Source organism: Equus caballus, chromosome 14, assembly GCF_041296265.1.
Source record: "Equus caballus isolate H_3958 breed thoroughbred chromosome 14, TB-T2T, whole genome shotgun sequence".
Taxonomy (NCBI): Eukaryota; Metazoa; Chordata; class Mammalia; order Perissodactyla; family Equidae; genus Equus; species Equus caballus.
In genome coordinates this window covers 90,235,001-90,261,456 of record NC_091697.1, presented here as the reverse complement: position 1 = coordinate 90,261,456, position 26,456 = coordinate 90,235,001, and the positions used below count along the sequence as shown (strand labels likewise).

Here is a 26,456-nt window from a genome sequence, read left to right as displayed (position 1 = left end):
AATATCCAGATTTTAAAAAAGATCAACTAGTAACTCCAACAAGCGAATTCTAGAACCTCTACCTTGCTTCCCTTTTTGAGACTAAAATATTATTTCCTTGTTCTGTTTGGCATCACTAATCAAACCACATACACTTTCTCTGTAGATGATGTACTTATTTGAGTCTAAATCCACAAATGAGGATTCTGAAAATCAGAACTACGTCATGTAATAAAGTATGACTAAGTATAAGATTATTAATATACAAAATAATTTAAACTGAAAAGATGAGTGATAAAATAAAACTCTAGTCATTTTAGCAGACCAGACAATCTCACTTTTAGGATAACAGAACAAAAGGCTTCAAAGAATCTCATATGCTATAAAGATTATCAGGACTAGACTGTCACATGGTGACCTTGCTGGCGTCTAACTCTTCTAACAGTATTTGGAAGTGCATTGTTTCAAATCAATAACTAATTAACAAAGTACAAAAGAAGTTGCACTGTTTCCTTAGCTCCTTGTTAAAAATGGCTTTTGGCAGAACATGGGCAGAAAGGTCGCTTTTATGACATCTCCAGGAGCCTTTCAACACCCTGCCTCTGTCAGATTAAATTACTTTTAGCAATTAATCGTCATAAGTTAAAACAGAAGCACATTTGTTACAGCAGGCTGTCATAATGACATGGTGAGGAGTTGTTCTGATATGAATTTCTTTCACTGACCTTCTATCATATCTTAATTTTTGTGGTTGACCTAACTGGAAGATTGGGAGCACGTCTTAACTCAAAAAGCACAGGCCAAACCTTGGGGGTCTTGGGATAAGACACCAACAAATAATTGAAAAAACATTTCCACAGATAATTTGAAAAGCAGAAGTTATAAACCAAAGAAATGTGTAACTTAAAAATTATATTTAAAGCAAAATTATTCTTAACACAAAAATATAGAATGTGACAAGAATTAAATTTTCTGTCAAGTTCACAAACATGAGGTTATAGGATCACTGTCATATTGTACCAAAGATAAACACCTAAAAATAGAATGCTATAAGGAAATATTAAATAACTTTAAGAGGCAAATTTTAGTAAGACTATATATTACTTAAATATATGATATATATGTCTTCTACTTGGTAAACGTGCTCTGTTTAAACCTCTAACACTTTATAAAATCAATAGTAAGTCTTTATCAAATAATATTCTTTATAAATTTGTATTGAAAAGAACAGAAAAAACTTCTCCTAATTAAGGATTACAATACTTTGATAAATCCTGCAATAGGCCAGATAGTGTTTTGAACAGGGAACGATATATGCAAATTTTTGTCCCAAAGGTAAAACATTTTTATATTTGATTTGTTTCTATTGCTATAAATCTGCTACATTCTTTAGCTATTTTAAAATTTAAGACAACTTCATAGAAGATGAAAAAAATGTTAGGGAAAAAGTAGGCCAGCTCAAAAAAACAAGGAAAATGAAAAAGGCATGACATTTTCAAGAAATTTTAAACCCATGAAAACAGTGATAACAACAGTTAACATTTTTCAAGTGCCTACTCTGAATTAGATATTGTACTAAATGCTTAATATGCTCTAATTCATTTAATCTTCATGATACCCTGGGCAGTAGTTACTATTATCTCCTTTTTACAGATAAGGCAACTGATACTTAGAGAGTTTAAGTCAATTGCTCAATATAACACAGCTAGTGGAGTTTCTTTAACTTCAGATCCCATAATCTTAAGTTAACCTTTCAGTACTTTTTCTATATGTATACACACAAGTATACATACACACGTGCTCTGTTTAAACCTCCATAACTTTATAAAATCAGTTACTAACACACACGTACGTATTATGCGCGTGTGTGTGTGTATAAATCTAAGAACAACAAGCTCTTTCTAGTTGTAAAAACAGACCTTAGGCCTGAAATGTGGGTATGCCTGGAAAAAGTGACCTTCACTTCTTCCAGTTCACAGTATACACTGAAGAAAACGCCAGAGCCGTTTATCTGATTTGCATCTGGAGAGCAGGAGGACTAGAACCAGAGGTTCCAGAGCAGCTAGGTGGGGCCATCAGGATATCCCAAAAGATGTGGGTAGCTATGTGGGCATGTGTGAGACGGGGAGTAACCGCCCCTCTCAAACATCTGATGGGATCCTGACTGTGATCGTGTCAGCAGCCGCAGAGGACCTGTGGACACCTGAGGACCAGGGAAGCTTGCTCCTCCTGCTTAGAGCATGTCTCTGAGTCCTCAGCTCTACAGAATTTACTGTGCACAGTTAAGTTTGTATATTCTTTATCTACATTAAGGGAACTTATATGTTTTGCCTCTGTCTGTTGTTATCTTTCTGGGACTCACCACCAACCTTGTGACAACCATGATTTAGAAATTAAAATTTAGGCTCTTTTTGGAATAATGTCTAATTATGATTATTTGCAAATGTGCTATTAGCAGAATGGGCAAGATTAATACCACATATATTTAACATTTGGAGTCAATATGAACATTTTTTTTCAGAACTATATACTAAGCTTCCTAATTAACTGGTAAAATGCTCCCTCTAAAACACAAAGATTAAATATAAAACATTAAATAAGATTACAAAAGGAAAATAAACTCTTTTGACCAAAAAAAAAGTTCCCTCTAGATATGCTTTGTGAAGGCAACTGCACAGTGGTAAGAAATTTTCCACTTAAATAATTTTACTCTCCAATGCTTACAACACATTTTCTAAATTATATCAGTACATTTTATATTAATTGTGTTTGTAGTTAAATATCAGGGGTTCTTAGTCCTTGAAGTTTTTGTTTTCTCTAAGACTATATTCTGTAGCACCAAAAGATTAATACTAAAGGCAAAGTAGAATTCACTCATTTTGTCAGATAATCTCGGTGAAGTATTTTTATATTTCAGAAAGTGTTGCAGACAGAATACAGCTGACTGGTAAAATGTAATCTGGTATTCCTTTCCCTTTACTGAAATCAGTGGAAACCCTTAGTAAAGTAGCTCATTTCAAGGATGGGAAAAGAAGAAAAAAAATGAATATTTAAATAAGAATTATTTCATTATTTCATGGAATCATAAAAGTTTAGAAATTATGGCCTCTCGCTTATTTGCATACCTATCCATTTACAGAGGAAAAAACTGAGCCCCAGAGGTATAAAATGACTTGTTCATTATTTCTCACTGATCATGACAGTAATTTCATTGGTTGAAATTTCAGTTCTTACAAAGGTATGAACACTAATATACCTTACATTACATGTGTTTTATAAATCCTTAAAGTGACCTCAACTACCTCACTTCTCAATCCTCATTACAACCCCATGGGGTAGACAGGTCCTGGGAGACTTCTTATATTCCTTCATCTTGTTTAACCCTAACCTAATCTATTAGCATATCCTGCCCATTGGCCATCCTAATAGCATTTCTAAATTGACACACTAACCACTTCTAAAATCCATCATCTCTTTCACTTGCCTAGGAGCTAAAATTAGCACATATTCATTGGGAAATGACAGCCTAAAAAGATTGGCAATGAAAGCTGAAATAAATAGGTTATTACAAAGCCAAATAATTGTTATAAATATACTTATCTGCCTGCTTGAAAATGTAAAAGAGCTATTCTAGGGAAAGAAACACTATACTGTAAAAGAGTCACAATCTCTATAACCTAACATTATGTTAATAAAGACAGAGATGGGGGAAGGGAGAGGAAGAGGAGGAGAGAGAGAAGAAATTGTTGTTGCTGGTAGCAGTATAACAAAGCTAAACTTCTCACCCAAAATTGGTATGTGGGAAAGGGGGAGGATAGAAGCATAAAATGAGGACCATTAATGTTGAGGCACTGGCAGCTTAAATGTACAATAAGAAGACTGATATGTTAGAAGGCACTAAGTATTACAGAAAAAAGAAAAAGAGCTGGGTAAGGGAAATGCAGGAGGGTAGACGGGGGTATAATTTTAATTAGGGCGGCCAAGATGTGCTTCCACTGAGATGACAGTGGAGAGAATACTTAAAGGAGTAAAGGAAGCTAGGCATGCATACATCTGGGGGCAGAACACTCTAGGCAGAGGGAACAGCCAATGCAAAGACTGAAAGGTAGGAGCATGCCCAGCTAGAATGGAATAAGTGAAGGAGAGGGGGCAGGAAATGATATCTACAAGGTAAGGAGAAGGATAGTCTCCTATGGCCATTGTCTGAGTAAAGTCAAATCTCAAAGTAGTCATTTAGTCCATTTATTCATCTAAGAACTTTACTGAGTATAATGTATATTCAAGGCAACTTGTTAGATGCTAGAGGGTACAAAAAGATGATTAACTCAGAATCTTTATCCTAATGAAGCTTACAATATTCCTACATAGGGAATAACTTATATTAAACCTTTTCTAGTAAAAACTAAAGTCAGGGTCATATGGGAGTGGGGTTGTAAATAAGGAAAGCACGTGTACGGGGATAGTACAGTAATTTCAGCATCAGAATGGAACTTCCTCAGAAACTTGCCTACTCAAACTACCTAGGTAAGATAGTCCAACAGTTAACAAGAATTTGCCACAGAGTAGGACCTTCAAAGATTCTCAAGAAGACTAATTTGTTCATCATTTTAATCCTTTCTGAAGAAAACTGCTTGCTTAGATCTTTTGCCAAAAATAACTATTTAAAACCACATAAGAACCAACAAACATCACTAATATCATTAGCAATTAAGAAAATGTAAAAACCTGAATAGAAATAACAGTTTTTAAAGAAAACTACTAATCATCATCATATTTCCTAAAGAATGAAATGCAAGTGAAAATGTTTTATGATCTATAAACTTCATTGAAAGGTTAGGTGCATTATTATTGAATTACATTATTTCTCCTAAACAATGAATAATATATCATAGATCTAAAGTGAATACACCACAGACTATTTGGTGGAGGGAATGAAAGCAAAAGAGGGAAAGAATCAGTTAAGGGACATTAAATAGCTCTGGAAGTTTGAAAATGCTCCTTATATGTTTAATTAGGTTCATTTGAGCTAAAAGGAGGGGCCAAACCATTTTAAACATCAAGAATAAACACCACCACATTACTGAAAATTCAAATTACAGTTTTCAGAATGTCAAAAACATCTACCAAATTAATTCCTTTAAAGTGCCAAAATTTTGAAGTAGTTTATAATATTCAACAAAAAAATCATATTATGTAACAATATGTAAAATAATTTATATAAACAATTTGCATAAAAATTGTGGTTCTCAATGCAGTAATAGTTGTATTTATTAAAGAAAATGGATAAAATAGATCTCAAACTTTAAAATTCAGTGTGGTCTATAACTGAATCCCTAAGTGTCTGACTTTTATTACTAATGATATATTAATAGTTGTGAAAGGACCCTTTGACTCCTCATTGAAAAATAAATTTTCCCTTTCTCGTATTCTTATAATGCAACACATGAACTGCTTCAAAATACTTAACACAATCTGCCTAATATCACAGTTGATTGTGAATATTTTGGCCTCCCCACTACATCATGAGTGAGCTCCCAGACACTAGGGATTCTGGCTTTTCCATCTCTATATCCCACACAGGACTAGATATTTTGTAAATAGTGCTCAACTGAATTGAAGTGTGAAGAGATCCATTCCAAGCTGTGCCATTCAACAGGATACATTTTCTTCAGTTTCAAGATACATTTGATATCTTGATATGTTATTGTGGCTAATTTCATGTGCTTTGAGTAGAAATTATATGTTTTATTTTCTTCCCATCCTTTATCTTTATGATCTTCCACTTGGGACATGGAACAAAATCAATGAAGGTGTGCTAATAGAATGCAATCTATAACTGATATTGTACTTTTACCATACTAACAGTATTTCAAGTACCAAAAGAAAACTTCAAAGTAAAAGCCATTATGCAAACAATTAGCATACTCAGGGGCTAACGATCTTTATTTAATTTAATCATTTCGTCATTACTTCCTAGATTTACCATTTTGGTTTACCGTCTAAAGATCTACGTATTCTCAATAACATGACATCCAGCACTGGAGGGAATTCAAACCTGCTCTCAATCTGCTTTGGCAAATGAACAGACACAACTGACTACAATGATGTTTAGGTAAGTGAATAAACATTTATTGAGGGGTCACTATTTGCAAACAGTGGGCAGGTTGATCTTACACAATTTGTGGGGTCGAATAGGGTAAAACATAAGAAAAAGAATGAACTTCAACATCACCTCTACTAGGGCTAACCCATAAGGCCACACAGTCTACACAATGCACAACTCTGATAAGAATTATGTCCACTTAGAGTTGTACAATCAGGCAGCCCTATTTTATACCATATTTCATCCAAGATACCATCAATTCTAAAGGTACCACCGTTTTATGTACCATTAAGAGAAAAAATGTTGCCAAATAATCCATGATAAATCATTAATTTTTAAGATGCATGCCAAATTCAGAGATGTTAACATGTAATAAAAGGTTTTAAAACCAATGAAAAAAGATGATAATCCGAGAAATCTTCAATTGACTGAGCTATATATGCACAAATAATAGCCTTTCTTTGATAGCATTATTATAATGCAGTCTGCACAAGAATTCTAAGGGAATTTTTTCACTCTCCTGTGTGAAATCAAAACAAAGAACATTAGGAGTGAATATAGTTAACATCATAATTCACATATAATGCACCAAGATTTTCAAATTTATATTCTCCCTCTTAGATCTTAAAATCAATTATGTTGGGAACACTGTTTTCAACTAACTTTTAGGTTTATATTTGAATTACTTAATGACCACTTACGCCTTCCCCTGTCTAATAATCTACACAAACACCCACACACACACACATCCCCCTTCACTTCTCCCCAAATCCTCCTCAACCGCTACTGAGACAAAGGCCAGAGAAGCCACTTCCGAATATGAATGGAGGAAAAACTCCTGGTTCTAATATGAAAATTTCAATAATCAGAATGGTAAATAGAAAACCTGGAGTCCAGTACCAGCTTTGTCACTAATATTAGTGCAATCTCAAGCAAATTATATAATTTCTCTTAATCTCAGTCTCCTCATCTCTATCTAGAAACAAAGTAGTTGGACTAGGTATATCTCTAAAGAATACCTACCAAGTTTCAGACGTTATCTTTTGGCAACATATTCTGGTAGAATCCTTCTCCCTATAAGTAATGTTCTTTCTACATGTACTCTTTATACAAAACAGTAAACAAATGTGGACTGAATGGATTGTACACATTCCTTTTAATATGGGAAAAAAATGCCTCACCATAAAAAATTTAGAATAGCAACATTGCAAAATACCTGAGTTTCTCTTCTCAATAATATGACTAAAACAGATTTTAGTTTGACTAGATTTACTTAATTTAACAGTGTAAAATCCTAATTCTAATGTTAAACTTGTATATGATGATTCAAAGTTTTTTTTAATATTTATTAATCCACTACACAGTTCTGGAAATTATTGATATTACTATTGCTCTGGAAGAAACATTAAATTTTGGCCCAGAATATTTAAAAGACTTTCTAAAGTAAAAAGTGACTATTAAAAAATGCCAAATTAGTTTATAATTTTTACATATAATAGTATCATGAATGATAGAAGCCTGCAATCTTTCTCCTTATCACCTTCTGGGGAGAGAGGATTTTCTGAAATTTCAAAGAAAAACACCAAATTGGACATTTGGAAAACTATATTAAAGCTTTTAGAAAAGCAAGCTCAGGTTTAAGAACCATTTTCAGGACAAACAGAAATTAGGGAAAGTCTTTGTAGATGACCATTAAGATTAATATTCAAAGCTAATTTTATCCTTGTGTTCATGGGTTTCCTAAACGGCCCACTAATTACAACTTATCATCTATTATTTTTCAAGGAAAAAAAATCAATGTTTTCCTTTTAGTATTAAGTTAATGAAAATAACTGAGAATAAAATTAATATTATATGAGTATGATATGAAATTGATACATAGGATGTTTTAAGCAGTAATTTCACACTCCAAACAAGTAAGTCTAAACATAAAATTTCATAATATTTACAAATGCACATATATAATTCAAACTGAAATGAGATGAGTCTATAATAGAAATGTTCAAGTCACTCAGTAAACACGTTACATTGCCCTGCGTTGTTACACAGGAGAAATACATACAGAAGTGCTTATATCCATTGAGGAAGCCGCAGGGTGGGTAAGTGAATCTCAGGACTGGCTAAAACACCAAAGCAGCGTGAGGGGAAGCAACATGCTGATGGGCTGAGAACAGGCAAAGTTACCTAAAGATAAGCTGAAATCAGGGTAGGCACAAAAAAATCACCTGCGGTAAACAAAGCACTTTTGAGGCAACTACATAAGCTGATTCAGGCTTTTCCTCATCCCCACCTGCAGTAACTCCAAACTCTTTTGCTGCCAAGTAGCTCACACATCCCAGGACAGTTTGGGGCTTATGCAAAAATCACGTATGAGAGTGTCTTACTCTGGAGGAGAGAAGGTGGGTCCCAAATTCTACACCCAATATATTTACTCATTGCAACCCTCTAACAACAGTCTTTGAATAAATGGTTGCATTGTGGAAAAAACTATTTGCTTTTTATCACAGTGATTGCCTTGCAATCCAAGACAGATCCATTTATCTGTTCACTGTGTATGTATTTTTTATGTATACAGAGAGAAATCTTAGAGTACCACTTGTAGAAAAATGTTCACTATTGGCAATGTAGTATGGCAGGAAAAATACAGGCTTTGCAGTCAGACAGACTTGAGCTCAAACCTTGGTTTAGTTACTCTCATTAGGTACATAACTATGAATAAGTCTGTTTACATCTCTGAGCCTCACTTTACATATCTGTAAGTCAGGGTAATATATGAGACAATTATGAGGATTACACAAAGAAACACAGAACAAGAACTCTCCTACCTAGACAAATAGATGCACAAGGGCTCCAGCTAGGAGGGAGGAAGTTGAAGACGGGGGGGGGGGGGGGTGGTCTTCAAAATTGCCCTTTTTCCCTAAGAAGGGGGTGGAAACTGTGAAAGTACAAGGACCAACATTCATGATCAAAGCCAAATAGAAGCATGGTGAATCCAATTGTATTTTAGACAGTTATTGTCAAATATTATCTTACACAAGAAACTAGAAGAACGGAATTTGGAGAACTAGGAAGAGCTTGGCTTCAGAAGTGGAGAGTCACAGACAGATGCAACTTGGATTGTAAATCAAGGATGTTACAATGATTATAACTAACATTTACTGAGTGGATACTACATGCAAGGGCCAGTCCCATGGCCAAGTGGTTAAGTTCGCATGCTCTGCTTCGGCGGCCCAGGGTTCACCAGTTCAGATTCTGGGCACAGACCTACACACCGCTCATCAAGCCATGCCATGGTGATGTCCCACATAGAAGAACTAGAATGACCTACAACTAGGATATACAACTATGTGCTGAGGCTTTGGGGAGGGAAAAAAAAGAGGAAGATTGGCAACAGATGTTAGGTCAGGGCCAATCTTCCTCACACCCCCCCCCAAAAAAAAGCTTTCAGAAAAAAAAATTAGTATATGCAAAACCCTGTTCACATGTGCCAGACACCAGCACCCAGCTCTTAAGCACTATAGAATCAGTCTAATGCAAAGTAAGGTAAACACAAAACAGGAAGACAGCACCAATAACAGTGAGACAGCACCAGTAAAGAACTAGTAGAATACTGTAGTAAATTAGACCCTAGCTGGATAGCAGGGATAAATATATGACCTCTCCTAGGAAGCATGAGGCCACTCATTTTAGGCGAAAGAAGAAAATGAAAGCTGTAGTTGGTAAAATGCAAAATGGGCACGTGATTCTCCAGGGTCTTTTATTTTGGAGGAAAAGCAGTAGAAAACAAATTCTAAATCCTCAAATTCTACTGGCCTGGTCAGAGTGGATTGACATCTTAGTTTCAATAACGGGGGGTGGTGATGATCAGGTGAAGCAGTCTACACATAATGCTCCCTGGGTCCAGATGAGGAGTTAAAATGGAATAGGCCCAAATGCCTTAACAGACCAGGCCTACCTGTTCTAGTTTCTCTATTTCAGCTTACATAGCTGCTCATATTGTTCTAGCTTCTCCTTGCCTAACACAGCAACTGAAAAATGGTTCTTATCCTAATCTTATAAACTGCTTTCTTTCATTGCTTCTAAGTTCAACTCCAGAAAATAGATGTAAACCAGTGGTTCTAGAAATGTGGTCTGCAAACCTCTGGTGGATCCTGCAACCCTTTAAAGGAGTCCGCAAAATAATGCTGATATTATCTGTCTTTTTCACTGCGTTCACATTTACATTAACAGTTAAAAAGCAATGGAGAATAAAACTGCCTGCGACTTAGCACGGATCACAGTAGTGGTACCAACTATATTAGTAAACACTGTGTTCTTCACTGCTACACACTAACGGAAAAGAAAAAGCCAAGTTCACCTAAAAAATGTCGATGAAGCAGTAAAAATTACTTTTAGTAAATCTCAACCCCTGAGCATATGTGTGTTTAATATTCTCAGTGATGAACTAGAAGGGATGCACGAGGCCCCTGTAAACCAAACTAGGTGCTGAAGGCTGTCTAGAGGAAAAGTTGTTCCGTAATTGTTTGAGCTGTGAGCTCAAGTAGCTGCCTTTTATTTTCAATGAACACTATTATTACTTGTAAGACTGAAACAAACTATGATTATTCAGATTTGGGTATTTGGAAGTCATTTTCTTGAAAATGAACAAAGTAAGCCTGACAGTTCAAGAAAAACACCTGACAGTATTTGCTGCCAATGACAAAAATTGAGTTTTCTTGCTAAAATTAAAATTTTTGGAAATATATCCTCCCTGATAACCTCCATAGTTTGTCAATTCTTAAAAGCTTTGTTGACGAGATTGGTAGTACTATTAACAGGTAGGACTTTTTGATACTATGTAAAATACGTCAACATTTGGAAGATCTGCATAACTCAGTGAAACAGTATTTTCCAATGACCAACACATGATGTTAGAAACTCATTCATGGGTAAAGGACCAAAAGATTTTCATGAAACAGAGTATGAAATGCTCATTGATGGGTTTTAGATTCATGCAGCCACTAATCTTTAAGAAACTACCTCTTGTTGAGTGTCGATGTAGCACCAAAGAAGAATATATATAATGAAAAAGCTATTAAAATACGCCTTCCTTTTGCAATGGCATATATATGTGAGGGCAAATTTTCTTCACAAACATAAATAAAGACAACATATCACAAGAAAGTGAATGCAGAAACAATTGTAAGAATTTAGTTGTCTTCTATTAAGCCAGACATTGCAGATATTTTTTAAGTGCCACACTTCTCACTGTGGGTTTTTTGTTTTGGAAAATATAGTTATTTCTCATAAAAATGTTATTTACATCGACATATAATCGGTTTATTATGGTTATTTTAAAATAAATATTCAAAAATTTTCTGTTTTAATTCTTTCTATGATGAGTATCAGGAGATATAACACATATAAACAAAAACCCTTTCGTGACCGTAATAATGTTTAAGCATGTAAAAGAGTCTTGAGACCAAAAGGTTTGAGAAGCACTGATTATAAACCAATAGGGAAAGACCTCATTCAGCCGTAATTTTCTCTCTATTTCCCACGGGAAAGCAGGTAGGAAGGGAAGAGAAAGGAAAGAGAAAGGAAAGGAGATAAACTGAATAGCAGGTATCCCACTGGTTTTTTTTCATACACATTAACTTACTTCATTTATTCCTTATAACATTCTGATAGCTATGAGTATCCCTATTTTATAGATGAAGAAACTGAAACTCAGAGAGGAGAGGCAACTTGCCTAAAGTCACAACTTGTAAGTGACAGAAGTAGGACTACAGCATGCATCTCTTTGAGTCTGAAGTTCTTATTCTTTCCACTACATCATATTTATGGCAGAATTCCCCCAGCAAAATCAGCCAATGTCCATCAAAACCCATAAATGCAGAACTTTGGACTTTATTCTAATTTATGTTCTAAATCTAAAGATTTAATTATCTTACTGATTTCTAATTCTTCATTTTTGGCTTGTTTTTACCAAATCCACAGAATGCCTGGTACACTTAATAATGGCCATTAGTTGGGTTTATAGAACAATGTACTAATTTTCTGAGTGTTAGCATACTTCAGTCATAATATACATAGTATCACAGTTCTTTCAACCTCACGCTAGTCAACATCAATGGGAAAGGTCTGTCTTTTTGCTTTGTAGGTTCATCTAAGCAAGCATTTATTCAAATTTTCATTCATCAAATATTGATTAAAAATCTACTGTCTACTAGGCATTGGTAGCATGAAACACGAAAATATAAAGATTAATTTCTGATGATTTGAAATATAAAATTATGGCCCTCTTGATGCTTTAAAATTAATCAATTTTGTGGCCACTTTCTCTGTCATCAGGTTTGATCATAGTTTCCTTTTAAATGAAAACCTCAAAATGAAGAAACTAAGGTATGCTTTAGTGAACATTTAATGATTATATTTTAATACTGCTTTACTGAGCTGTTAGAAAATGCAAGTAATAATAGTGTTCTTTCATTAGATCACTCTTGTCATGTGGGAACCTCTTCTCTCCTGGCCTCATGTGGAGCCATTTCAGCTGGAGTAAACTTCCCAGTTTCTTTACCCATCCCTCGCTCTTTTTCTCTCACAGGCAGAGTGACTTACTGAGTAGCACATTTGGGAGAATAAACTAAGCATTTTCAACTTAGCCCTTCTGGGCATCTTTCAAATCTATCTGCAGGAAGGATGCCATTCCAGCTTGCTTTCTACCAGGTGAAAGGCACAGGGGATGTTTGGAGGATGGGTGAAAATTCGCTATAGGGGGAAACATATTAAGAAGTCTAAATTTAGCCACAGATCTAAGCACATTTTACAGCTGAACTATACCAATTAGTAAAGCTGGTGTGTTGATCTCCTTTTGTCTGATTCCTATGTTGTATTGCTTACTGGGTTCTAAAGTCAGGAGGGTAAGACAGGGGTATTATTTTTGGTACAAGGGCTGGGAACCTTGAGAATTGTATTGCTTCTCGATTGATTCTGAACTTAAGAGAAGACAGGATGCTATTTACTGGCGCGAAAATCCTAAGACTACGTGTCAGATAACTATGTTCACTTTACATGTATTATTATTATTCCATTTTTCAGATTAAAAACTGGGGCATAGAGAGGTTAACTTGTTTTAGGTCACACTATATTAAGTGGAAGAGCTCAGATTCAAACTCAGGTCCATTGGACTCTGCACTTTTAATCTCATCTCTGTACTCTCTCTCTGCAATGATTATGATTCTGAATGTTATTAAGATACTAAAAACAGGAAATAAAAATAGCTATTATCACGATCTGCCTTCGATGACTATAAATTTTATGTTCATTTGGAAAAATGTAAATGCCTTGGAATGTAGAAAATGTTCAAAAGAATAAATTCTTATATTGATTAAGTTACTAGCTAAAGCTATTTTTTTTCTTTCCAGTTATATTTTAAAAGATTTTAGGCTAAGGGGAAAAAAAGGAAGAAAGAAAACATGTAGAGTGATTGGGGTATTCAGTTTCTGAGGAAAGCAAAATCCAATATGAACAGCAGCAGCCCCTGGTGGTCTAAGGGGAAAAAATAGTGTATCTATAATTATGGGGCTGGAAATATGTTTTTAAAAAGAATATATGTACATATTTAGCCATTTGACTCAGTTCTCAACCCAACACATTAAAAAACAGATGCTTTAAAAAATGATCTGTTGGCAAGATGCTTGTTAAAATTTTATCAGTTGAAATATTAAAATTCATTATGAATTAATTAACACATTATATAAAAATAAAATGTTTTTGTTTCCTCGTTTTACAAAGTACTATAACCAGTGGTGATGAACACTGGAAATTTTGTGCGTCTTGATATGTGTTGCTCAAAAAGAAACTAAATTTATAGGATTACCACTAAATTGATGACATTTTCTGTCTTCACTCTTGAATTCAGTTGGCAGATGTTTTTGAGAACAAAAAATTCCATCTTATTACAAAACATATTAAGCAGGTTTTCCTGCCAGGCATGTCTGACATGATGTTTATTGCCTAGACCAAATCAATCCCCTTAATAAACCATAATATATGCCAGAAAGTACATTATTTCATAGTTAAGGAAAGTTGCTACATGAAATAGTAAGTACTTTGATCTCTCAAGCTCCACTCCTAATGCACCAGAAATGTGCTACATAATCCAACAGTTACTCACATCTATTTATACTCATTTAGTAAGTAAAATAAAATTCAACTTTGCTAATCTTAAAGTTTTAGGCCTGGATTTTCCTTTATTTCTGCCTGTGCATCCTAGATATTTACAAAGAAGAGATTTTGTCTATTTACCAGATGCAGCAGAAAAAGAAAATTCAAATACTTGAATATACTAGGAAAATAAAATGGTTCCAGGGGTTAAACAATCACTGATTGTAATATAAATAAATTGAATTTGGTTGCTAAAACACTAGATAGAAATGACTCCAGTGGCATTAGCACAGAAGAGAGGAGGTACAGAGAAGATAGGATATTTATTAGCCTTTACCAATGTTTTGGACATAACCCAAGTCAGAACATCAAAAACATATTTTTTTAAAGAGAGCTTCAGTTTATCCGAGTTGGCTGTTTCTGAACAATTGCAAAAATTCACATGAATGCTGAAAAAAATCAGTCAGAAAACTAGACACCAAATATCTCACATGCTAAGGAATAAGATTTTTGATGGATGTCAACAAGCAATCAATCCATAAATATTTGAGTATCTTCAATGTGTAATGCCAGGCTCTGCCAAGATTCCTATTCTGTAAACGTCTCCTCCACATTTGGATTTCTCCTTCTGTGGCCATGTAATTTTCCTTCCCCCTCCACTTCCAGTATTATTATTTTTTTTTTCACTGTTCTGGGTCTAATGCTTCTTCTTTACTTCCTATCACCACAGCCCACAACTTAGTCTTTTAGGGAAGAGATATTCAAGCAGTTCTGACCCAATATTACATAGATCAGCATCAAGTCACTGTTGCCTATATTCCACTTATACTGTAAAGTTCTTTTAACTGATCTTCTTCCTTAGACTGAATACTTGTCCTCTTATGCTCCAGTTTGACACGAGTTTGAAGAACAACCCTCATTCCTAACTGTTGATCACAGTATCTAGGCATCTCTAGACTAAGATCTAGTCTTTCCGCTTTGGTCTCCTTCTAGGGGATTGGATTCTAATGAGTGGATTTAGTATCACTTCCTGACTCCCTCACAGTATGCTCTGTACTACTGTAAAAACTGGCTCATACCTGCTTATTCTTAAGGATTGACATGCAATTCCAAAATCTATAAAGCATACTCAAAGATTTAAAGACTTGTGGGAAGATCTAGTGAGAAGGAGTGAAAAATAAATTAGTAATATTAATATTATGAGACAAAAACACAAGCGATATCTCAAGATAGCACATGACAAGTTCCATATAAGTAAACTAATCATAATAACTCCCATGAGTCATAGTAAGTAGAGGTCACTGATTATGGTGAGGGGAAGAGGTGTGATTTCAGCTGGGCATTAGAGCATGGATAAAATCTGGATTAAGAGAAAGAACAGGAAGCAAAGTTACAGAATCCATGAAGCACAAAGTGTACAGAGGGGGTAGAGCAAGTACAGTAGCTTGGCTGTACTCCTATGAACAGGTGTGTAAAACAGAAATAGAATGGTAATGGAATTTATTAATATTTCCATTTTCATCCATAATTTGAGCACCACGATAATGCTATAGCTAAAAAAGAACACAGGACATCCCACTTTTATATACTTAGATGAACATGCGTAGATTAGTCAAGGTATCAAATAAACCTTGACATACTGACTTTTTATCATTAATTTCTCGAACGTATTCTTAGGCACTGAATTAGGTAGAGGACGAACAATTTTTTTTTTTTTGATTTGGTTTCTTTGAATGTTTCCTCACAGGAAATCAAGCAGCATACTTTAATGATGCAGAACATACTAAAAAAAAAGCAGTAGTAGTTTGGGATTTTCATCCCGCTCCCCCCCTTATTCATTAAATAAAAATTTATTGTGAAAACTTTGTTCTACAAATATTTATTACAAAGGCTCTGTTTTAGACTCTGTTAGATACAGCAGTGAGCAAAACAGAATAAGTCCTGGCCCTCAAGGAGCTTGCATTAAGAGCTATGTGACCTTGGAAAAACTACTAAGTTTTGACCTACAGTCTCCTTATTTATAAAATTGAATCAATATTAGTGACCCTATTAGAATAGAATATATACATATTGTTATATATAATACAATATATATTTATTATTATATATTATAAATATATAAATTTTTAAAGACATTTAATAAGGTCTATTAAATGATAACTGGTCAAAAATCTATATAATCACCAGATGTCATTTACTGTATATCAAACTTTTATAATAATTGTTTTAATTTCCATATTTCAAATACACACACTTTGTTTTCAACTGGTTAGAACAGTGTTATAAAGAGAAAAAGGAGGAAGAATCTATATAATTAGAAGTCTTGGTTTCAACACTTAGTTCCACCATTTACTAGTTATGTGATCCTAGACAAAAATGGATCATCCGTGCATCAGTTTCCTTAACTATAAAATAAGGATAAAATTATTTGATCCACCTATTTCATGAGGTTGTTCCAAAGAATACATGATCAATTTAAAAATGTAAATGGTTAAGAAGTACATAAATCAAAGTTAATTTATCTCCATCACACGGCATGTTCTATGCCTGAAAATTATTATAAACACTTGTTGTTTGGAGATATGTAGATGGAAGGAGACTACTAGATGTCACTTCTCACGTGGATCAAAATTATCTAGGAATTAATGCACCTGACATAAAATGAACCATTCTTTTCTTTCCCACTACAGGATCATGCCTTACTATCTAGAAATATGTTTGAAGAGTATCACCTTAACTCTGCTATTCTGCACAATTTGGGAAGATTTTAAGAGAAAAAGGTGTTTATTTAGAAAAATAACATTTCACAAGTGAGACTATCATAAAGTTTTGTTATCTACGTGAGTTTATTTTTGTCTTTTACTACTTTTGATGGGAACCTAGATTGATGAGTGAAATGAGACAAGAAAGAAAGAGGCAAAAAGACATGATAAGGAAAGAAGTAAAAATGGCAGGAGTATAAAAGAGATAAAAGAATTCAAGAAAAAAGACAAAGAGAAAGAGAGCAGATCTTAACAATGAAGCAACACAAAAAGATTTTTTTCCCTTGCTGTAAAAAAAAAGTAGATGCAGGGATAAAAAAATAGATGTGAAAAACAGAATAAAGAAAATGCACACATACAAGAGAACAAAAGAAAAAATCAAAGCAACGGTGAGAAGATAAAGAGAAAACAGAAAAGAAGAAATAAAACCTACAAGACGCACGTTGAAATAGATGCTTAATTGGTACACAGCACAGGCAAATAAAAGAAACTAGGAAGAAATAAAAAATTTAGTACACAAAATCATTTTTTGTTTGTATTTTATATAGGCAAAGATTTGTATATTTCCAAAATCTTACACAATTCATTTTGGGAATCTGGATATCAGAGGTAATTTTTTTTAACTCTGTCTTAAGAAGGTGGTTTACTGACTGGATCTTATAATAGGAAGCTTAGGACAACTGATAAAGAAGGTGACATCATAAGCCTGATTCAGTCACAGGAAAGAAAGGCAGTAATATAACTACATTAGAACAAGTAAGCTACTTATGGATTCCAAATCGAATAATTGTTTTTGTTTTTCAAATAATACATTAAATAATGAGATGCTTTTCAGAGATTTATATATTGTACTCTGCCTAACTTGCTTCACTCATTCTATGATGTGCTTTGCATATTCTTGATCTGGATACATGTTTTCGGGTCTTGAGAACTTATGTGCTGCTTTCACTAGTGCTTAACTGTCATAACTTACTTAACAAACTGACCTATAATCAAATGTCGTGACTGTTTGGAGTACAATTCCCAAAAGTACAGTGATTGTGCCATGAACTAGAAGTATAATAAAGAAAATAACTTAGAAAGCCATGTATTTCCCCTCAAAGGTGGTATGAAATATTTTATTAATGAGCTTCTAAAGTACATGTAAAAATAGCTCAAGTTGAATAATCTGAAACTTTACTACTATCTTACAGTATAATTTATAAAATGTAATTTTTCTATGTTTAAATGTTCTGAATTGCTCACTTTTGAAGAACCTAACAATTTACTATCTTACTTACCCAGTAGCATTTTAGACATGCTTTACTATTAAATTATATTTCTAGCCTCCCTAGTAAGGCTTTGAAAATTGCATGAATCTGTCTCATATATATTATGCACAGTATGTCTATCAAGTAGAATGTGTCAAAGTGCAAATAAAATTGTTTGTGCCCCTTACAGAATCAGAACTCCTTGGGCAGCACTGCTGTAAGGATCCCATGCTGCTAGCATTACAAAGAGCAAAGGTTCACTGGGTAAGAAAAGAGCAAAGGACAGAGTTCCCTCATTACACTATCCCTAAACTATTCTAGCTGAAATATATATTAAGATAGTACTTACTCTTCCTCCCTCCATCTCCCTTCAGAAGTTAAGCTGAGACACTGGATGGATGGCTGCTCGCAGGAAAACAGTGCTTTCAAACTCTTACCACCCAAGATGAAGACTGAGGCTTTGTACAGTGCAGTATTAATTGCATTTGAGACTCATATAAAATATCACACTGAAAAGAGAATGATGTGTTTTCTAATTTTGAATAAAAAACAGAAAATGTTTCATCCAAGTAATACTCATGGGAAATAAATGGTTAAAAATGAAAAAATACAGTTTATAATAAAAATTAAGCAAAATAATTTATATGAAATAAAATCTAAATAAAGCAAAGGAAATAGTGAGGGAAATTAATGATTTTACTTTTTACTTACTCTGATATACAACTGCATCATTTCTTTTTCTCTTTGGGGGTTACGATACTTCTCATAGAAATCACGTCGCTTCTTTGTTTCTTTAGAAACTTTATCTTTTCTTTCCCGTTTTTCTACTGGTTCATCTGAGCTATCAGAAGACGACTGTACATGTGTCTTCGGCTTTTCTACTTCAATACAGTTTTCATTGGGATTCAGTACTATTACTCCATATCCTTCCTGTTTTGAAAGCAAAGAAGGTAGCATAATTTAATCTTGGGAACCATTTCAATTCATAACAAGTTCTTAAAATCTCATAGTAAGTGATTTAACATAGTTGAATATTCACTCAAATATTCCTGTATAAAACATTATAGTTTAAAATTTTCCAACAGAAAGTCACTGAAAATTGTTTGCCTGTATTGTATGTATAAATAAGCACAGATTATCTATGAGAAGAAAAAGACATAATTGTAACATAAAGAGTATAAAGCTTAAATTTAAAAAAACGTACGGCAGATCTCCCAGAATCTCAAAAACGATTGAAATAAATTAAATAACGAGTGCACTTTCAAATCAAATTAACATTTATAATATATATTTTGAGAAAATAACTTCTTTGAAATCAAAGTTTACACTTCAAACCATATTTTGTTGGATTTCCTTTCCTTTACAATTATGCTTTAATGGGCACTTTTTATTTAGTTGAACTTAGAATAAGCAATTAAAAAGGAATCAATCTCTTCTAACATTCTACAGATTCACATATCTATATTATTAGAAACATATACTGTCTACCTGAGCACCTTGGATTTTTTTCACCTTTCTTCTTTCAGTAGGCCACACAACTCATAAAACAAAATGAACTAATGTCTTACTATGATGTATGGAAGGAATTCTTTAATCTTGAAATTTAATTTTTCAACTAGCATAAAAATTTCTCTTTATAAAGAAGTGGTACCAGGAAACAAGTTTCAAAGTTTAAAATACAGCTTATTGAGTTATTAATTTTTTTTTAAGTTTTTAAAACATGTTTTCCTGTCTGACAATTTTAGCAAAGCAACCATTTCTACAGTTATAATTAAGGAAAATTTTGGTATTTATATTATGTTATAACTCATGGAATAATTTAGTCATGAGAAAATACAGAAGGATAAACAATTACCACTGACAAGCATGTGCAACACAAATTTTTGAAGCTATTTATCTCCTGTCTTTTCTATTCAATTCTGTACTGTGGATGTCCCAATTCTGCCTTGTAAAATCCTGTAAGGTCACACTTGAAACGTGTTATATTATGATAAAAACGTAAGAGTTGTAAAAATAGAGCTTAAAAAATCTCATCCTTACTAAAAAAAAAGTATATACTTTTCCCAAAACTATAACTGTAGAATCTTCTACTTCAAGTTTAAAATTCAACAATTTTTGCCAAACCAACCATAAGAAGATGATTTAAAAAACTGATAGCAGTAATAATAAGCCATTATTAGCACAGACTGAATTATCTTATTTTTAAATATGCTACACTGCTACACGTATTTGTTTTTTTATCAAACTACGTGCAAATTTCATGGAGATTGTTTGAATTTTTTCCCCCAATCAGTTGATATTATTGTCTAAAACCATGACATGGTGTGGAGATTTTCAAGATCATTGAAGTTCTGAGGTTAGTGATAGGACTGTTAATTAAGATATAGTTGTCTTACATACATGAAAACTAATAATATATGCCAAACATTAACAAAACACCACATATTTTTCAATACATGTTCAAATAAAACTTTTAGATAAATATCTCTTTCATGAAAGGCTTATAAAATACTTCACAAGTTTTAAAACTTAAACATTCTACATCAAAGCACAAGAGAATGTGTGTTTTTTTTTAAGTTTCTTAGCTGGTAAGTCAAAGTTTTACCAACAAAAGATATTTTATTTGGTCCTGCTTTATTCTAATCTGTATAGCTATTCAAAAGTCTTGTAATTCATTGTGATCACTGTCAGGTAGACAGATTGTCACTTGGTGATTTTCTACAGTTGGACACACTTGACTAGTTATTAAAATCACATTTGAAGGAAGTTCCTACCCCTCTTCCTTGTGCCTTTTACAACTTTTCACACCCTTCTCAAATTTCAGCTATAACTTCTCCACCCACCAAAAGTAAGTTAAAGAACACTGTTGCACTCTGCTAAACAGGGTGAAATAGAGGCATTGAGTACACTGTCTCTGGTGTAAGGAACATAGTCAAAACAGGTCACCATAGGCCAAAAAGGAAATTGCCTCCTTACTAGATTCTGTACAGTGAGTAAGTGGTCTCCTGTCATGTCTCTTCCCTGCCTTCTCTGAGTGAATTGAACTTTAAACATACACACACACCCCCCCAACACACACACAGAGCCTCTCATACTACAGATGAATTAGAGTTAGCAAGCCCAAAACAGAATCTTAGAATTCTCAGAGATGAAAATAATGATATGCTACATTTTAACGATAATTCAAAAAATTACAAACTCAAGGAAACAAAGTGGGACTTTAATAAGTGGAGAGAACATGAGCATCATCTTTGCACAATGGATGAATTCCAAATAAAGGTAAACTCTTTAGACAAAATTTAAAGTCACCAGAATTACAAAACTATTACCCTAATTTATAACTTAATCACTAGAAATAATATTTTCATAATATCGGGTTTATTTTAGCAGAAGTTTTTTCCTCAATTTTTGGAAATCATGGATTAAAAAATTATTGTGCCCACTTGATCTCAAATGGTCTCTGAAATTTGATGTGTACCATCTAAATAAGTATAAAAAACAGATACACATAAATCATCAAAGAAGTAGTATTTGTCTAAGTTATTGATTACGTAACTGAAAATTACATGACTCATTTGTCCAATTTTATAAAGACACAATGTCAATTTTTCACGGAGGCATCAACAAATGAAAAATGATTCTATTTTTAAATCACTACTATATAAATCAATTAAAGAATTTTTATCATTTAGGTTTCAACAATGAATGTTTCTCTTTAAACATCTGAACTATTTAGAAAATATTTTACCATTTAGATATTTCATACTGCCAATTTAATTAATGGCATAACAATCAAGAAATATTCAGGAACACTTTCTGCAGAAATGAGAGCTAATTTTAATAAACGTCTTTGTTGGAAATTCAATTATCATCTACAAAAAACTTACATTTTTCAATTAAATTTTTCCTGATAAATTAATTAATGCAATATTCACAGAAACCATTCATAACCATTTTATAATGAGTAGGAGAAAGCTGGAGCAACAAAATAAAGTTAACTATCCCATTTACATGCTCTAACCACAGAGATGTAGTAAAATTTCATCTTTTCTTCCTTTTCCTCTGTCACATATAAACATTGTCAAAAATAATCCCTTTATATAATAAAGCTGCAAAGATTTTTGCCATGTCAACATTAATATATGGAAACCAAGGAGTCAAAGCAAATAGTCAAAGTAAAACAAAGCAGACAACATACCAGTACTTAAATTTAACTGTTTTAAGTAGAATAATATCAATTTATACCTTAAAAAATCAGAATAAATATCATTTTAAAAATTCCTTCTATTCTCAGTAACTCAATCAGTACACACAGAAATAAATAAAAAGAGATTCTAGTTTGACCTTTAACAAATGTACCCATAAAGTTTTACAAATCTACCGTATAAAATCAGGCATCGAATATAATATAAAAGAACTGTGCATTGCTGCTCTAATGAGGAGGTTTCCATAACTAAGGCTTAAAACCTCAAACTTTTATATTTAAGTATTTATTTTATATTTAATTATTCCTTACGCATGCTAAATTTCTCGTAAGATGAAAAGTTAGGTCATTTCAAATATACATGGAAACAACTTCTGTCATCTTTAACGAGATAAAATGATCAAACTGATTATCTAACATTCTACAGTTAAATAAATAAAACTTCTGGCATCTTTCATAATGATTTACCCGAATCAATTCCAATATTCAACATTTCAGGAGACAGAGCACACAATAAGGTTGTTAATTAACTCTCATGTTTGATCGCATAGTCTAGTAGCCGATCAAGAAGGTGATCAAGAGGACAGATATTGGTGAAAGTAAGCTTTTTGTTTCTCTAATTTATCTCATTCCATTTTCTATATTTTTGTAGCTATAACTGTAGTTTGATCTTCAGACCTGTGTTTATAAGGTATAAATCACGGGATCTTAATCAGAAAGGCTCAAAATTTTATTGCTAGCTGCAGCATTTTATTCGGCACAAGTACTTGCTGTGATTTAAACAGAATACACAGGCCTCCTTTACTTTGAAGTCTATAGATGTGCTTACTAATAAATAATAGTTCATTTATTATTCAATCAACAAATGATGGCTTAGGTCAGAGGTCTAAAACAGACAGGTGATGCCAAACACAAAGAACCAAAGAGGAAACCTTGCTAAAGAAATTAAATCAGTACAGAAATGTACTTATCAAGAAGACTCTACAAACAGAAAAAATTTAAAAATGCCTGACCAAAACCAGAATGTACTTTTAACCCCAAGAGAAACCTTGCTAAAACTGAAGATTTATCCAAGTTAATGTACCTATTAATTACGAATTATAAGGAAAATGGAAAATAGAAGCAAATTCTACATCTTTTCAAATCTCTTGTGGTTGGTTAAATAAAAAATCAGCTGAAAGAACTCAGCTCTGCATATTAACCTGCCAATACTGCAAGCCACATGTGACCAAAGAGGCCAAGGGCCAGAGTAGAATCCTTTGACCTATGGAACTATCCATTTTGGCCTTCAGGCAAGGCTCTGTAAGAGATCATTTTACACAGATTTATCAATCATATTTTTCAAGTTCAGCCTTCTATCCATTTGGTTTGAGAGAAGATAGGTGCCCATCCACAAGGGAAATGAAACCCGAAGTGTTTTATCTATAAACTACATCTACCTATGGTTAAAATGGACAAACCACTGTCCATTCATCTTTTCTGAAAGACGTATGTTGTGTTTATTTTCATCTTTTTCACAAGAAGGGTATGCATATGTCAGTGTCGCAACATCCTAGGTGCAACAGTGAGATGAGGTCATGACAACCAATCAGAAGTCACTAGTGAAGCGTTAAAGTAAACATAGCTGTTTGAGCTGCAGCTCTGCTTGAAAAATGCCCCCTCCATTATTTCAGCAATTTTCTCAAGACGTGACCTGGGATTGAAATGCCTGAAATGTCACTTGACTCCGTTTTGTGCTTCTTCCCAATGTGCATTTAGGTAACAGCACCCTGCTAATATTTTGTATAATGTTTGTCATGACCATGCTTCAACTTGTAGCTCCCTAAATTCTGATGTTGTGTTCCATGGTATAAAAGTACCATAATATGGACCAACATAGATTATCCCAGTAAGTTTCCAACTTCAAATAGCTCATCAAGTTAGTCAGTAAAAGAAAACATGCCACAAAAAGTTTTCAGAGGACCACCTGTTGTCTATTATTTTTACATAGCACTTACTCATAAATCATAACACAGGGTAATTAATCAAGCTGTCAAAGAGAAGGTCAAAGGTTATATGGTAGAGTCAGAAGGTCATGCATGGGCTGATAGAGGTCAGGGTCACACTGCATTCCTCATTATCAAGTTGGGATGAGAGACGGCCCAAGCAAACAAAAGTGAAAGCAGATGGAGAAGTGAGTGGATAAAAAAAAAAAAAGAAAATTTCACAAACAAAAAGAAAAGTGAAAGAAGACTGTCAGCTGCCTTCAAGTAGAGAATAGAAGAGAAAAGAAATACACTGAAATGTGCTCAAAGGAGCTCAAGAACATAAAGAAACTACAGTTTTATTAATTAAATAAGTTGAATATAACTTTTCTTGGCCATTTTATTAGTGCATACCAAGCAATATTAGAAAATATATGTTTGCCATCTCTCTATCTTCCCTAGCTAGTGTGCTCAAGATAAATTAAGGCAAAGGCAAAGAGTTCCAAGGATAAAGTATGATTACAAAAAAAAAAAATTTATAATAAGAAGGGTTTTTTCCTTTAATATTGTTTAATATCGTTTCAAGGTTACAACATGGATGTGCAAATAGTTTTAAGCCACAGGATAGGTAATTTTTGAGTATGATACAAAGATATCCACAAACATAAATGCATCATAAAAGTCCTTTTGAATAACAAAACAGTTATAAAATATTCTATTATTACACTGGCCTGAATTAGATGCAGAATACTGTGCAAAATTAGCTGTCACCCTTTGCTCAAAATCTTTGTTAATCTCATTTTGAATGTTTGCAGCTTTATCAACACATGCATCAATGTCAGCTCCTTGGTTACTGAACCGCTGTAGTTGGAAGAAGATATAATTAAAATGTTTTGGCACAGAAAAGGTGAAATTGTATCTTCCCTTGTTCCCTTAGGAGTCTGTAAAACATGAAGGATATATTGACAAACACACACCCTTATCTCCGGTTCTGACATCCCAGGTCATCCAAGTGCTATTTATTTTAAAACATTCACTTTGCACTTACCCATATTATTGCCTGCTCTGTTTCTAACTTTTCCTAGGTTTTAGCACATTATGTTACCTAAACATCACAAATTTCTTTTCTAATCATCAATATCTCATTTATTAAAGCATTCCATAAATGTACAATAGCATCATAAAAAACATTTACCATTCATTATCAAGGACAGAAACATGATTTAATACTACATACGGTATTATGCAATCTTTTCTATTATTTGCTTCTTATTCTCAAAAAGACATAAACATACACCCACATATTTATACATTAAACTAAAAAGAAGTAACAAGTTTCAACTGACACATCAAAACCCCTAAGTGGATATAGGGAACCCTACAGACATACCTCCTTTATTACGTGGTTCCAAGCAGACTTGGATGGACAAATTAATCTTATGAAATGTACTGTTCAGCATGCTAGTTAGGCTTTTCAGCTTTAGAGCGTTAAGTGAAAGTCCAATGTCCTCCTAACTTCCTCTTAAAATCCATTATAAAATTGTGTAAATATTGTAGCTATAGACAGTAGGCACATGGTCTTTCAAAACATTATCACTTTGACCCAATCATATACCATACAAACATATGCTTAAGTTTTGAAGTTAATCTAAAAATCTGCTTAAGAACTAAGGTATACAAATCACTTATCTTAAAATATGCCACCTTTCTCTTTCTTTTTTCCCCCCAATTAAAATATCATGTTTAAAATATTGTTTTTGTTGTTTTTTTCAAGAACATATCAGTGCTTTGCTTGTGGTTCTTCAGCCCACTTGAAAGCATGAGGACATAATGAAAGATCCCAAGTATTCACTGAGTCAGTAGTTCATCAAACGCTGTTTTCACACAACACACATTTAATAAGCAGCTACTATCTACCAAGCACCGTTCTGGGCACAGTGCTATACTTATGAATCACCTTTCATTTTAAGAAATTACCTTCGGTAGAAAATTCCAAATCAGAATCAGTACAAATCCCTACAACTTTCCCTTCAAGAGAAAGAGGAA

At 33.5% G+C, this 26,456-nt stretch overlaps 1 protein-coding gene across 32 annotated transcripts in view; it reads right to left on the bottom strand.

Moving 5' to 3' along the window:
• ARB2A (ARB2 cotranscriptional regulator A) overlaps nt 1-26,456 on the bottom strand; it is a 383,076-nt gene that overhangs the window by 188,495 nt on the left and 168,125 nt on the right. For all 32 annotated transcript variants that reach the window (XM_070234560.1, XM_070234566.1, XM_023618013.2 and 29 more), the window contains one exon: nt 18,954-19,172. In XM_070234560.1, coding sequence (XP_070090661.1) covers nt 18,954-19,172 — 219 coding nt within the window. The remainder of the gene's footprint in view (nt 1-18,953; nt 19,173-26,456) is intronic.